Below are 14,511 nucleotides of genomic sequence, written 5' to 3'. Positions count from 1 at the left end.
CAGAATGAGCAGAGGAAGCAAGCACCCTAAACACGTGTGTCTACTAAGAAGGCACTACACCAGGGGTACTAGCGAGGTGGAGAAGTCCTTTTCCAGGCCACTCCCCATGCAGTCTCAACTCTAAGGGAGTAAGAAATATACATTTATAACATGACAAATGAGAAGTTCTTGCCAAGAGGAACAACTTATGGCTTTTTAAAAAAATTTCTGGGATGTTTTCATGAAAACAGCCATCAATCTGAACTTCCTAGCTTTCAGTCATCTTCCTAAAATCAGGGAGGGACAATTCTAGTTCAAATCATTAACTATCAGATCTATCTTCTTTTAAGCAAATTAACCAAGTTCAATTGAACAAAAATTTTCTCAAGGTCTCCTAATGAATAAATTCATCATTTCCAGGTTCTAGGCAAAACAAAAATGCTGCTTGCAGTATCAAACAATCATAGATACACACACATTATGCAATTGCCTGTTTATTTGGTGGCACCAGTTTTGCAAGCTAGAATTATTTCTACTTTCCATTTCATACAATCTGTAACCACTCACAAGTTGAATGTGATTTCTTCAATGGACTTGAAAACAAAAAGTACATTCTCAAAAGTTAGAACTGAATTTACATACTTTCTTTGGACCAGGAAATGTACAAAATACAACATATACATTAATGGAATTTCTTTAAGAGTTTGGATCACATAAACTACAAACAGTAGGTGAATTACTGTGGGGAATTTTGTTATACATTGTGTTTAGGAAATAATTCTGTATTAGTTTTACATGTATGGATTTTGAAAAATATATAATGCAACATGCTTTTAACATGGTCTCTCCACTCATAACATTTATACAAATTAATTGAAATAATTTCAAGAGTGAAACCAACAAGTATTCGGGCATATTACTATAAATAAGCTATTCTGCTGCAGATATGCTGTTGACTTAGGTAAGGGCTAACCAGGTAAGACAACAGTCTCTATGTTTCAAAATTCCCACAAATGGGAATTACATATACTGTAACCAAACATCCGATTTTGGCAACAAATGCAACAACTAATCCATTTTTTCATGGTAGTTATGTTTAAAAGAAATCTCATAATCCTGTACATTGGTGGCTGTTAGATCCTATTTTAACATTCTGTATCAGTAAATACCTAATTCCTCAGAATTTGAAGTGAATTAAATACTTAGTCAACTAAACCTGAGTGAGATCTGATAGTCAAATGTGCTGTTTGTGAATATATTAAATCTATACTACAAAGGTCAGAAATGTTCCATCAGCATTTCTGTTTTACCTCTTGTCTGCTGAGATTCAAAAGTGGCAAATTTAGAAATGATGTTATACTCCAAAACTAGCCTGGATACTAATCGTTCTCTTTCCAGCCCTCAAGATACAAATTTTTAAAATATGTTGATACTGATATTAACATAATTAATATCAGTTAATTAATTCTAGCCTAGACCCGTCTACGTCCTCTACCTTTTAAATATGGAAACTATTCTTTAAAATAGATTCAAATTATTTTGACATCCTTGATGTATTTATGGGTTTTGAAGGAAAAAGGCTGATGTGCCCTGTTGTATTGTAGTATAGGGTCTCAACCAGGAGCCCATGAACCACTACAATACTGGAAACTTTGAGGAGTTATTTGCATTCTATGCATTTTCCTGGGCGACAAATTCCTAGGATTATTCAGTCTCAACGGGCCTGTGACCCTAAAAGGTTTAGAAGCATTGCGACAATCTGTGCCATTCATTATACCTAATTAAAATAATACTAATTTTGTTCTGCAGCTACCCAATTTGTTACACAAATCTAACTTCAGATAGTACCATACAAATATGAATGTTACTAAAAGTTCTTTACTGGATGAAGAGGACTATGTTAAAAAAAATTTTTTTTAAAACAATTTTTCTAAACATTCAGTTCAGTGAGAAAGCTATTATAGAACACTGGCTTTTGGAACAATGAAAAGAACTGAAAGACTTTTTTCTCAGTTGTTTCTATGCTGGAGAAGCAGTATTTTTATTATTTTTTTTAAATTAATCATCTGACTGGCTAGAAAAATCAATCTGCAAAACCAAAGTTAGTTCTTGCTGGTTTATGTGATGCAACAGTTCTTATTAATATACAGCTAGGTCCAAGGAAGACTTTTCTATGGCTTTTTAAATAATTAAGAGTAATCTTCCTCTGTCCTCTTCACTGGCATCTTCCCACTCCTTTTCCCACATTTTCCTATTTTCAGCCCACGTTTACACAGTTATTAATTGGCTTGGTGAGGTAATGCACTAAGCTTTCTTGCTCAAGAAAATGGAATTGGCCTGTCTTGGTTTGAAAAAAAAAAAAAAAAAAAAGAAGCCACCAAGAGGGTAGTAGAGGAAATGAAGCAACATTTCCTCCAGGAGAGGGGAGAAAAAAATGTCACTCTGTTGTTATATCAAGTTAAACAACCTCTTCCCCCACTTTTATAAAAGTGTAAGCTGTCAACTACAATTTCAGTTTTAATAAGAGTATTTCTAACTGGCATTCTCCTACCTGCTGGTAATATAATTAGGAAAATACGAGAGCAGAGGACACTAAATATATAAAACAGGGAAAAGGGAAAGAATCTGTGTCAAAGGGAAGAAAAGTGGAGCCAAATGCCTTCCATCATCTCTGTATAGCATTCTATTGGTAGTAACACGTAACTGAGACTTACTGTTCTGACCCAATGAAAAAATACAGTTATTATTCTCACAATATTTAGAAAATGTATTCTTAAATCTTTCAAGCATATTCTGAAGTATCGTATATAAAAATTAAATACAACTCGAAACATACCACATTATAGAAAGAAGTAAAATTAAGCTTCTTAAATTTTAAACTATAAAGTCTTTCTAATACCTAAAAGAAAAACTTAATTAGAAGACTAGATCACTTAATTTAAAAATGGTCATCTCACCAGCAGTATTTGAAAGCAAAAGTATATGCAACTCTGAAAGTTTCCTTTGAAGAAAAATCTCAAATGAGAAACATTTATATATGGAAATATTTACATATTTTCTAATTCCAAATCCTAACATAATATTGTACAAATGGCAATCAAGACATTAAAGGTTTAAACCTCTCAAACTTTATGAATTAGACGTATACAACACCATGAAATTAAAAATTAAAAAAACCCTGTAACCAGTTTCATCAGTTCCTTCAGAAACTACAAATAGAATTTCTATATGAATTTGTTCTGTAAAGATGGTCAGTAAAATTATTAAAAAAAAATTAAAACACAGTAATCACTTAGCTAAAATTGGATATTAACACTGGCAGTGTTTTTTCAAGAAAATACAGACTTTTGGTAAAATAAGGTTAGAGAGATGTGTTTTTACTTTTTATTTTTTAAATTTTCTTGTCTGCACCATGTAGCATGTGGCATCTTAGTTCCCTGACCAGGGACTGAACACACGCACCCTGCATTGGAAGCCTGGAGTTTAACTACTGGACCACCAGGGAAGTCCTAGATATATGTTTTCAAATGCCTTAAACTCCTATTTCCAGGGTTGGATACTTCTAAGAAATACATTAACCTTATTTCTATGATTTGCTGCTGTCAGCAGGAAGTCTAAGCCATTTGTGAAAGGCAGTCAAGCACACTGAAGAGACATGAGCCTCATCAATCCAATTTTATTCCTATGCAAAGTAAAATTTTCTTTTGAATAAGATTTTTAACTCTGAGGAGAATAAAACAAAAGGGTTTTCAAGTGACTAAGGAACTGCAAATAAGCTCTTCGGGCAGACCCACCTTGTTCAGGAAAATATCGGGCAGAGAGCAGGTGGGCAGTAGCTATTTTCTGGATGAGTGATCCAGTTATGATATTAACATACATTAGATTATAAATTCTATTCAAATGTAAACTCCTTGAGAGCAAGGACCTATTCATTTCTTGATAGTTCCAAGGTGCTTATCCTAGAAGAGCATGTTGCAATTAACACAATTTTGTACAAAAGGTGAGTGGATGGATGATCACTGAAAGTACTGCTATAATTCACATTATTTGAATTACATAGTTGATTTGTTCTTTAACCCAAATTTCTTAATTTTATGTAGTAAAAAATTAAGTGTTTGAGCAGTACACTATTTGCACAGAACTCGAATAACAAATTAATGCATAATTAAAAATGAGTTTGAAACAGTTCTAAAGCTGAGTAAGAAAAATACCACTTAGATTTTTAAAATTAATGCTAATATTGAGAACTGCTTCTGTTATCTGTAAAAGTATACTCCCTAAGAAAACGGAAATTAAGAGAGCCTACCTTGCTAAAATATAGCAAGAGATCAGTGAAATTATTAATGCTAGGGTAGCAAGAATCTGCTATACAAAATGAATGTCCTATTAAAAGCAGCAAAGTTAAAACATTTAAATGAAAGTACATTTGAATAGTATGTTATCATCACACAAAAACTTTTTCCCTCCAAAGAAAATATCAAACATATCAAAAAATAGAGACATTGCCCTGAGTCGCTAATTAGCACACAAAAGGGGATAGGAGGTCAAAAATTTAAGTGGTACAAAAGTGAAATGCACAACAGAGGTGCAAAAGTGCCTTTAAAAAGTGTGCTGGTTCCCCACACACCATGAGCCCTAGGAATCAAGAACACACACACTCTGCCGTTATAATGCATACTTCCTTCCTGTACTTTTATAATGAAAAATTCTATATGGCAATGTTGACTCACGTGGAAAAGATTTAGTCTTCTTAGATCATACTTAATATAGTTTTCTCTCACTTCCAGGCCTAACTTCAGTACTAACAATTCTAACAGAGGAATTTTTAACCTCCTCTTTTTAAAAGACTCTCAAATTAAGAAGTCACTAAATATACTACGATGGTTTGAAATATAGCTTTCCATCACATATTTCAGTTATGATTTAAGATTTTGCATCTCAAAATCCTGTTCAAGTTTTTGAAATTTCCATAACTAAAAACTTGAGTCTACTTAAAAAATTAAGGAATTATAATAGGAATTTAGTTTTCAGTACTTGTAATCTATACTAGAAGCACTGGTGTTCATTAAATGTACATTAGGATGCTTACAAAATTGAAACTTAGAACATTATCTTACTTTGTACCTTACCACAGATTTAGACATTAAGCATTTATGTGTAAGTAAAGTACAGAATTGGTTCTGTAATTTCAACTGTTACGGATTTCTAAATATAAATAATACTTGTTTTTCTTCATGCTGGCTTAAGACATAAATTAAATACAATTAAGTTACATTTAATCACCTCACAAATAAGATGGATAATGGAAGGATTTTGCTGGTATGTAACTACTTAAGTCTGAGACATTTCACATTATTGTTTCCAACACTTCTCTAACCTTACATTAGTTTTAAGGTTATATATACAAATATGTATATTTCCAAGTTAGAAAAAAAAAACAAATATAACAAAATTATACTACTTTTTTATATACAGTTTTGATTTTATATTTGGTGTTGTATTTAAATCTTATATTAATATAAGAGGTTTGTAGTGGGGAATCTGGGAAAGATTGAGGGCAGGAGGAGAAGGGGACGGCAGAGGATGAAATGGTTGGATGGCATCACCGACTCAATGGACATGGGTTTGGGTAGACTCCGGCAGTTGGTGATGGATAGGGAGGCCTGGCGTGCTGTGGTTCATGGGGTCACAAAGAGTCAGACACGACTGAGCGACTGAACTGAACTGAGTGGGCAATCTGCTTACTGAATGATTAAATTAAATGATGAGTAAATACAATATTCAACCCAAAGAGACAAAAATACAGAAGGGCAGAGAACAGTAGTCTTTTCAATGTGACAGACTTTAAAACTTACTTTCACATGCTTAATCAGAGGAATTGAAACCTAAATTAGGTTATTTTTATATCTACAACTCTTTAAGCTGTTGGAACTTATTTTTAAAGGCCAACTGCTAAATATTATCAACATGCTGTATTTCAAATCACTAAATACATCTTAACTACCGGATTCTAAAGACATGGCCACTTAAAGTCACAGGCGCGTGTACGCGCATACACACACAATAAACGCACACGCCCCCACCACTGTTGGATTGTCTGGCTTTGACAATTACTTTAACTATACGTAGGCAAATTCAAGCTGATACACATCTTAATGAAAAAATAAGTAGTCAGAAAGAAACCCACTTAAAAATAGATCAACAACATAGACTTAAATCTTTTATAGTCTTTCTAATAGAACCAGTTCCATCTATGCCTTGAGTAACAGTATTTTCCAATTAAGAGACTAACATCTTTCCCCATGAGAAACTTCTCATTTACAATGGTACGGTGTTTTAAAATAAGGGTGGAGTAAAGGAGGAATTACACATACATGATTAAATTTCTTGTTTGTTAAATCAAGCTTTATTGATAAAATGGAATTCAGAATATCTTACTAGGAACAGCAGCAGGCCCAGCCAATCATGATAGCAAAAATGTGGCAGTCTCCTACTATTTGTAGGAAGCTGCTGCTTATCAATTAGTAATTAAATGTAAGGACTTGTAAAAGGTGCAAAGAATCAAGGCATTTTAGCCCCAAGATTGATATTCTTATGAATATACTCTATTACCTGCAATACTCATGGCAACAAGGAGAGAACCTAAAAGACAGTTAAATGAAGGGATCAACTTTATCAACAATTCCAATCCCACTGCCAAGAACATTAAAAGAGTTTTCAATTAACTCCCTGGATATTCAGCTTTGTAGTAATATTTTGGAATAATTCTCCATAATCAGGTGCACATGTGAGTGTCTAGCTGACACGGCTGCTGCTCTTCCTGTCCCAACCCCAAGTCCAAACACAACATGACTTGAAAGGGCTATATATCTGTTGCATCACACAATAAGCCAAATATTTCTTATAACTTCGATAGTGATTTAAAGCAGTTCATAATTAAATATGAGCATTTTGTACAAGGACAATTACACTTTACAAAAAACAAAATCATACAACAAAAATTGCTGGAGTCTGATTTACAACATATGAATTATGGTTTGAAATCACGTTTACATAAGTCTCAAATTTACAACAACAACAAAAAATCAGTTCTGGGCTAGCTGTTGTACTGCTGAAGTTCTCTGGTGTCATCACTCTCACCCATGTCATATATGCCCTTCTTTAAAGTTGAGGATGTATGTTTAAAAGGTTCAATGAAGTTGAGCTGCACTCTCCTTTGGAGGTGAAGGTAAACTCCGTGGCTAGATGAGCAGTTTTACCACATATCATCAGTTGATGTAGAGTCCTTTATAGAAGGAAACAAATCAAAACAATGAACTAAATTAAAACTTAAAGATGCATTATTTTCTGGGTAATGCAGAAAGACACGGTTTTGTAAGGTTGATCTTTAGGATATAAATGTTTTCTATAGTATATATGTAAATGTGTTTATGAAATATCAATATATAATCTATTCCAAGAATTGTTACAAGGCAAAAGAATCAGACACAACTTAGAGACTAAACAACAAGAACCTTTGGGTTTGGTTTTGGAGTAAAATATTTAATATAAGATTTTACGATGAGGTTGACCAAATGTATTTCTAAACCAATAAATTACCAGAAAGAATTTTATTTTTCTCTTCAATAAACCCAATTTATTTTTAGAATATTATCTTTATAAATTTTTATTGCATAAAAACCTCAAGAGATTTGAGGATGCTTCATAATGCAGTATATAAAATATTTCAGAGCCAGGCTGAAATGATTTTAAGTTACCAGTTTTTTGTAATCACAACAGTACAATTGAATTGTAATAGAAAACTTAACTGAAGAATGTTGCTGTTGTTAGTCACTCAGTCGTGTCTGGCTCTTTTGCAACCCCATGGACTACAGCCCATCAGGCTCCTCTGTCCATGGGATTTCCCAGGCAAGAATGCTGGAGTGGGTTGCCATTTCCTTCTCCAATAGATCTTCCCAACCTAGGGATCAAACCTGCATCTCCTGCATTGGCAGGCGGATTCTTTACTGCTGAGCCACCAGGGAAGCCCTAATTGGAGAATACAACATTCTATACATCTTTATATACACAGAATTCTCTACTTTAGTATTTAAATGATATGTGTAGGGTTCCTGGCATAGAATGGGTATTAATGGAGATAGGCATTCTGAGGTCTGTTGCAGCTGCTTACAAAACTCAGAATTAATTCAAGAAACTGAGCAGAGATACTCCCAACTTCAAAAAAAATTTAGTGGGAAAAAACTTCTGAAGTTGATTGCTTGAAGAGACTTAAAAAAATAATTAAAAGGGACTTTCCTCCTGTTTGAGTTAAATGGCCACTCATCATGATTAATGTCCTCAAGCGCTAGAACTGTGATGCAGGCAGAGTTCAGAGCAATCCATCAAGGGTGTGTGTAAGAGAATGGGTGCAATAAGCAGCTCTGCAAAAACAGGTAGGAAGGATCTGCATTCAGAGTGGAAGGGAAGGGAAAGCAGAGGAGCTAAAATGGTACTTACGGTGTCATCATTTTTATATGGATTCAGTCTATTGTAAACGGCTTCAATTACATTCCGCCTAAATTTAGAGAAAAAAAAAAATACAGAAAGTTAATTCTTCAGAGCACAAGACTGCTTAGTAACTCACAGCCAGGTGTTCATTAAAATGTCAAGGATAATCATTCACAAATTATTTTACTTATATTTCTTACTGTCAATAACTGAGCTTTATCTTAAGATATTTGGGCCCCATTGTTAAAGTAGAGGTGAATTTATTCTGAAATGTACCATTCTACTAATACAATTAATAGAAGAAAAAAGTCATGGCTTGGGGGGGCGGGGGAAATCGGTCTATATGGTTTATGTCTATTTGAACTGGCATTTAGTTTTTATAAGTCAAAAATGATGATACATTTCTTAAGAAATATTATTAATATATTCTGGTTAAGACTTGAATGTTTTGAAGTAGATATAACTTCAACATCTGTTATGGTAAAATAATTTAGATATTTTACATATAGGTTTCTGCTTTTCATAATGCCCCTTTAAAAAAGCTCTATTAAAACTAAAATGTCAAATATGACATTTCCCTGGCAAGTCTAGTAATTACTTTTTGAATAATATTTTATTAAAAATAAGAATCGGTAGTGGTACTTCTGAGTTATAGCCTCCCTACTTACAAAACTGACTTGAAGCAATTTTATATTCAATCATTTCACAGAATATCTTATGAGAAGAAACAATTTCCAAGACATAAATGCTTCAAACAGGAAGTTTTGAACAATTACATGAAATTTTTAAAAACATGGCTACACTCACAGAACAAGTAGAGAAACAAGGAAATTTGTCAATATATTTTTGTAGATCAATTACGTGGACATCTGAGGTAAAAATGTCTTAAGCCTTGAACTGTAAAACTGCGTAAAGTCTCCACTGCAGTTTACAAAGATGTAAGGTTAATATTTAACACAGACTAAGTCCAATTCTATGAACTAAAGTGCAAAGAGAAAAAAATAAGAAATGCATCTACCTATCTTCCTTCACATCAAAACCCGAGCAACCAGCATCGACAACCAAAAACAGGAAAACCAGAGATCCAGAGAAATGGTCCAGGTGGAGGAAGAGACAGATGCTCATCCATGGGGTATTCAGTTATCCAGAGATTAACAAAATCAAATTGTAGTAGGAATAATACTGACACCTGGAATTTTATAGTACTATGTAATTTAGTTTAAAATTTTCTTTTGCTGTATTATCTCATTTACACTATATGAGATAATCAGTGTAATCTAAGCCTCCACGAAAGACAGCCTTCAGTATAATTAGTTACAATGATATTCTGATACCTACTCCAGATAAGCACCATATATCATTAACACTGAAAAGCAATGAACCACAAGGTAAACATTCTGAAGTCACTTTAGAAATTATGTAAGTACGCATCTGACCTACTGACGCCAAACATTTTCATGTACTGAGACAAACGCTAAGAGTGTTCAAAATGTAACTTACTTGCTTGCCAGTTCACCCCCTGGTGGGAGGCTGGGTATGTTCTCACTCGCTAATGTGCGCATCACATGGACTAAGTCAGGGACGCCTTCCCCCTGCTTCTTTATGATTTCTGGGAATCAGAAGTACTTTTTTTGTAAGTGTTATTCAAACTTAATAATAATAATAATAATAATAATAATAATAAAATGAAACAAAGATAACTTAGGTTTTTAAAGACGGCATATACCACATCTGAGATTTTCTAAACTAGTACAAGGAAAAAAAAAATCAAATTGAACTTTGAAAATTGATGACAAAAGGATGTACAAAATGATACAAGAGATACAATACTTTCCAGATTAACTTCAAAGACCAAATATAAACAAGATAAAAATGTGAAAAAAATTCGTATTAAAATCAATATATTACATAATCAAGGATACATGTGTACACATGAGGATATTCCTCTTAAGATGCCAGCTAGTTACTTCTGAGGAGATTAACTCCTCTAATTAGACTGGAAACATGTTTCCTGAATTTTGCCTTGAAAATACAATACACAGATTTAAAGAAAAATAAACAATTGCAAGATCTTAAAAAAGAAAAAAGAAACCCTGTAAGTATGTGGGATTTACTGATGATACACTAACACAAATCATATTTACATGTTTATATTTACAAAATGATATTTAAGTAGCATGGGCCGAATAGGTCATACACTTGACACTACTCCCAACTTAACTTCTATCTAAAGTATCTTTAAGCAATAAACAGATAAATACCATTTCCTGTTGATTATCTGAACAAAGCCTACAGAACAGAAAAAAGTCTAAATTTCATAAGTTTTAAGTTTTTTTAAAAAGAAAAAATTTGATAAACCATACAACTGTATTTAAAATTGTTAATTTTAAAACTGTTATTAAATAGGAGAGTGATATGATCTACAGTATTGCCATGAAGATGCATATTGTCATTCATACCACAGAATACCAACCCATTATGCACAAACAACTCAAAAGAGTGCTCAAATTATTCACTTTAAGTCCAATAAGTCTTTACCTGGAGTTTTAGCATATTTATTCTAAACATAAGATCATGCCCAGAGTATTTGTGGTTATATGCTCAATTTTTTGTTTTCCATTATTTACACTAAGAAATTTTCTTTGTTATCACCGGATATCATTCTAGTTCTCAATCTGTAAATACCATTGAAAATAACAATGCATGTAAAGATCTTTCATCCTTCAATCAAGTTTCAAAATATTAATTCACCATTAAAGGCACATATTAAAAGACAGACGCTGCTACCCATACTTCTTTAAATGGCTCAAATTGTCCTTTTTAGGATTAAGGCCAAATTTTACCATCTCTTTTTTAAACCAGTCTTAAATCTGAACAAAAAGCAAGGATCTCAGATTTGGTTTGCCAAGTTCCTTTATTGTATAATCTTTAACATCTAGTATATTTATTCTACATGATTCTAATGCTGGAAATTTGCTGTACAAAAATAAAGGAATTTGATGTTTACCTAAACTGCACAATTTCACAATCTAAAGCTGTAATACACTTAACATACAGTCTCTGCTAAGCCAGTACAATTATTGGACAGATAACTAGATACAATATAAATGAACACTGATGATAAATTCAATTGATGCTTTCAGGTCTAAAAACATTACCTTGAATCATCTATATTTGATGTATTATATACCTTCTTTGTTAAAATATAAAAATTAGGATATTTTAATTGTGAAGAAAATTACAGGAAGACAAATTCTTTAAAAAAATAAGACTTTAAGAACAGTCATATCTCCTGTTCCACATGGGACAATACATTTAAACTATCTGAGCATTTAACACTACACTAGCCTTGCTTCTTTCTGCTTTAAAAAATAAAGAAAAAGAAATTTTAAGAAATATTCCTTTAACTGTTCTTGGACCATACATTTCCATTAGAATTGTAAAAAGACTGAATGCTTTTAAGAATATATGTGTATAGAAGACCTACATTTCACATGCTCACATATGCTGCTCCTCCCCACTTCCCTCTGCTAAGTCTGAGAAATTCTAATAGTTATCTCCAAATTAGCAACTTTAAAGCTTGTGCAGTCAGTAGCAAATAAAAATATATAAACGACACAGATATCATCTTAAATTGGCTTAGAAGGACCACAGCCTTAAGTGGTATGGTTTAAATTATGAGCTCCATCTTTTCACAACCCTAGAAGAGTCAAGTATAGGAGGAGAGCTAAAAAGCCTTTGTCCTTTTCTGTGGTGTGGACAGAGAAGCCAAAAGTATTCAGTGCAAATAAAATGAGGTTTAGTAGGTCACAGCAATTTAGTGAAGGCATGTATTTAAAGAAAGGAGAATAGAAAAAGGTATTCAGTGCCTGTTTTAAAAGCTGACTGCAGTATTTATTACTTTTTAAGACACATAACAATTTTTACAATGCAAATAGCTACATTCTTTCTATGTTTTTAAATATAGTAGTGATTTTAATTAATGTAATATTTAGATGCAGTCTCATCAAATCTACCTTGGTAAAGAATATTGTATTTCTGACATAATAATCTCCAATTGAATAGCACAAGTATAACAAAACTTCAGCATACCCAAAATATTGAGTATTAATGTAAAGTTTGTTCAGATGGCAATTCTTGCTTGGTAATAGGCAATACAAAACTTAACATTATAACATAAAATCACCTATCTAAAGCAATTATTTATAATTGCCTCAAAAACTTAAGAGTGCACACTAAAGAGAAAAAGCAGCAATTCATTTCTAAAATTTGACTTCATTTCTTAGTAAATAAAACTAAACTCCGTATTTCTTTAAATCAATAAGAAAACATGTACACTCAAGTTAAAGTGCCAATAAATTAAATATCAACATATTTCAATATATATTCCTCTTCAGATTTTGTATTTTTCTAAGAACAAGCAGTGTGAACCAATGTGCTGTAACTTGGTAGCATTCTAAATATTTTCTTACTGTATTATGTATAAATAACTCATACTGAAATGAATTGTTTAAAACAAAGAATTTCCAAGACCCTTGGTAATAAGGAAACAAACTCATTGAATAGTATGCTCAGTAAGTGAAATACTAAGTACTACTACGTATATACTTTTAATAGATATATCACTATCAAGTAGGGGAGAGAAGTAAAAAACAAAATAGCAACTCTAAGACAGTACTGGAAATCAAAACCAATCACCATCCTAACACCAGACTAATTTTAACTGGTATCAAACAGTCAAAAGAGAGAAAACAAAATTAAAGTGCATATTAATTTTAATAATGCAGGCACAACAGGATTTAAGTATATAGTATATCAATGTTTACATGGTATTAAAGGTCTTTAATAGTGTATCAATGTTTACATGCTATTAAAGGTCTTTAACGTGCAAAGTAATAACATTAGGAGCCCCCCCAAAAATGCGCTTTAACACTATCATAGGCATGTCAAGTTTTTCCTGCTTAAAGAAACTATATAATCTACATGCTTATTGCATATATGCAATAAACTGTAATTCTCTGGGGATACTTAATATTTATACCAAATAGCAGCTGCATCAATAATTATTTTAACATTTTTCAAATATTTGAAGGCATCACACTTGAGAGTTACAAATGCCTTTCTAATTGTCTCAAAGCAATCTGCAGAATTACGATAAATACACTTCCGTAATTTCCAACTTAATTTCTTGAATTTATTCAGCGTTTACATTTCTGCCAGGTAGACCTAGTATGTCTTCTATTCAGGTTTATGTTGTCTAGGTGAAGCAGTTTATGGCTTAGGCAAGAAGCTTTGAAATAGTTTAAAATAAAATTTTAAAAGCTGTGGCACATGAAAGGTATTAATAGCCAGGCTATAATCTTCAAGTTCTTATTTTAAAATTCCCAAAGATGTTAAATTCATAAACACAGCTTTACACAAAAGATGGCATTCAAATTATCACCATCATAAATAACCTATTTATAATAAACCACAAATCAGACTTTCCTGGCATAAAATTATTCATGCCAGTGAATTAATCAAGAATTTGAAAGCATACAAACACTTTACCAAGTATCCTGAACAGAATGTACTGGGCCATACTTGTTATTTCTAATATAACTGTAATAGGACAGTAACAAATACCTCAATAGCTACTACAGAAATGCCCTTTCCCACTTGTGTACACTAAACACCAAATGTTGAAGTCATGTACGTAAAGATCTAAAAGTTAACACGTTATAAAAGTTTGATTATGCTGAGGTTTTTCTTTAATAAAGCTACTTATTTTTTGTTAAGTGATCCACCTTCTACTCTGCTTTCCAGGTATTTGTCCAACTCTTCCTCCTTCTTCACTGCTTCTGGTGATACTTTGGGTGCATTTGGAAAACAGATCAATATCACACTCATGTTGTCTCGACTTCCCTGGGAAGAAAAAAGTTTGAGAAAACATTTTGTTTCCTTTTTGCTCTTCAAAGTCTTGAGAACCTTTACAGCCATGTCAATTATACTTGTTCTAGTGAAAATATATATTGTTTATAAGGAGAGAAAACTATATATGCCTAT

At 32.5% G+C, this 14,511-nt stretch overlaps 1 protein-coding gene across 6 annotated transcripts in view; it reads right to left on the bottom strand.

The window, feature by feature from the left end:
- Positions 1–457: 457 nt before the first annotated feature.
- Positions 458–14,511, bottom strand: part of PPM1A (protein phosphatase, Mg2+/Mn2+ dependent 1A) — a 52,481-nt gene continuing 38,427 nt past the window's right edge. For all 6 annotated transcript variants that reach the window (XM_042253066.2, XM_060418127.1, XM_027971910.3 and 3 more), the window contains exons 3-6: positions 14,253–14,370; positions 9,967–10,075; positions 8,476–8,533; positions 458–7,264 (exon numbers count right to left, since the gene is read on the bottom strand). In XM_042253066.2, coding sequence (XP_042109000.2) covers positions 7,235–7,264; positions 8,476–8,533; positions 9,967–10,075; positions 14,253–14,370 — 315 coding nt within the window. In that variant the 3' untranslated portion in view covers positions 458–7,234. The remainder of the gene's footprint in view (positions 7,265–8,475; positions 8,534–9,966; positions 10,076–14,252; positions 14,371–14,511) is intronic.

Source organism: Ovis aries, chromosome 7 (assembly GCF_016772045.2).
Source record: "Ovis aries strain OAR_USU_Benz2616 breed Rambouillet chromosome 7, ARS-UI_Ramb_v3.0, whole genome shotgun sequence".
NCBI lineage: Eukaryota > Metazoa > Chordata > Mammalia > Artiodactyla > Bovidae > Ovis > Ovis aries.
The sequence above is the reverse complement of the archived record's forward strand: the minus strand, read 5'-3'. Positions and strand labels throughout refer to the sequence as shown.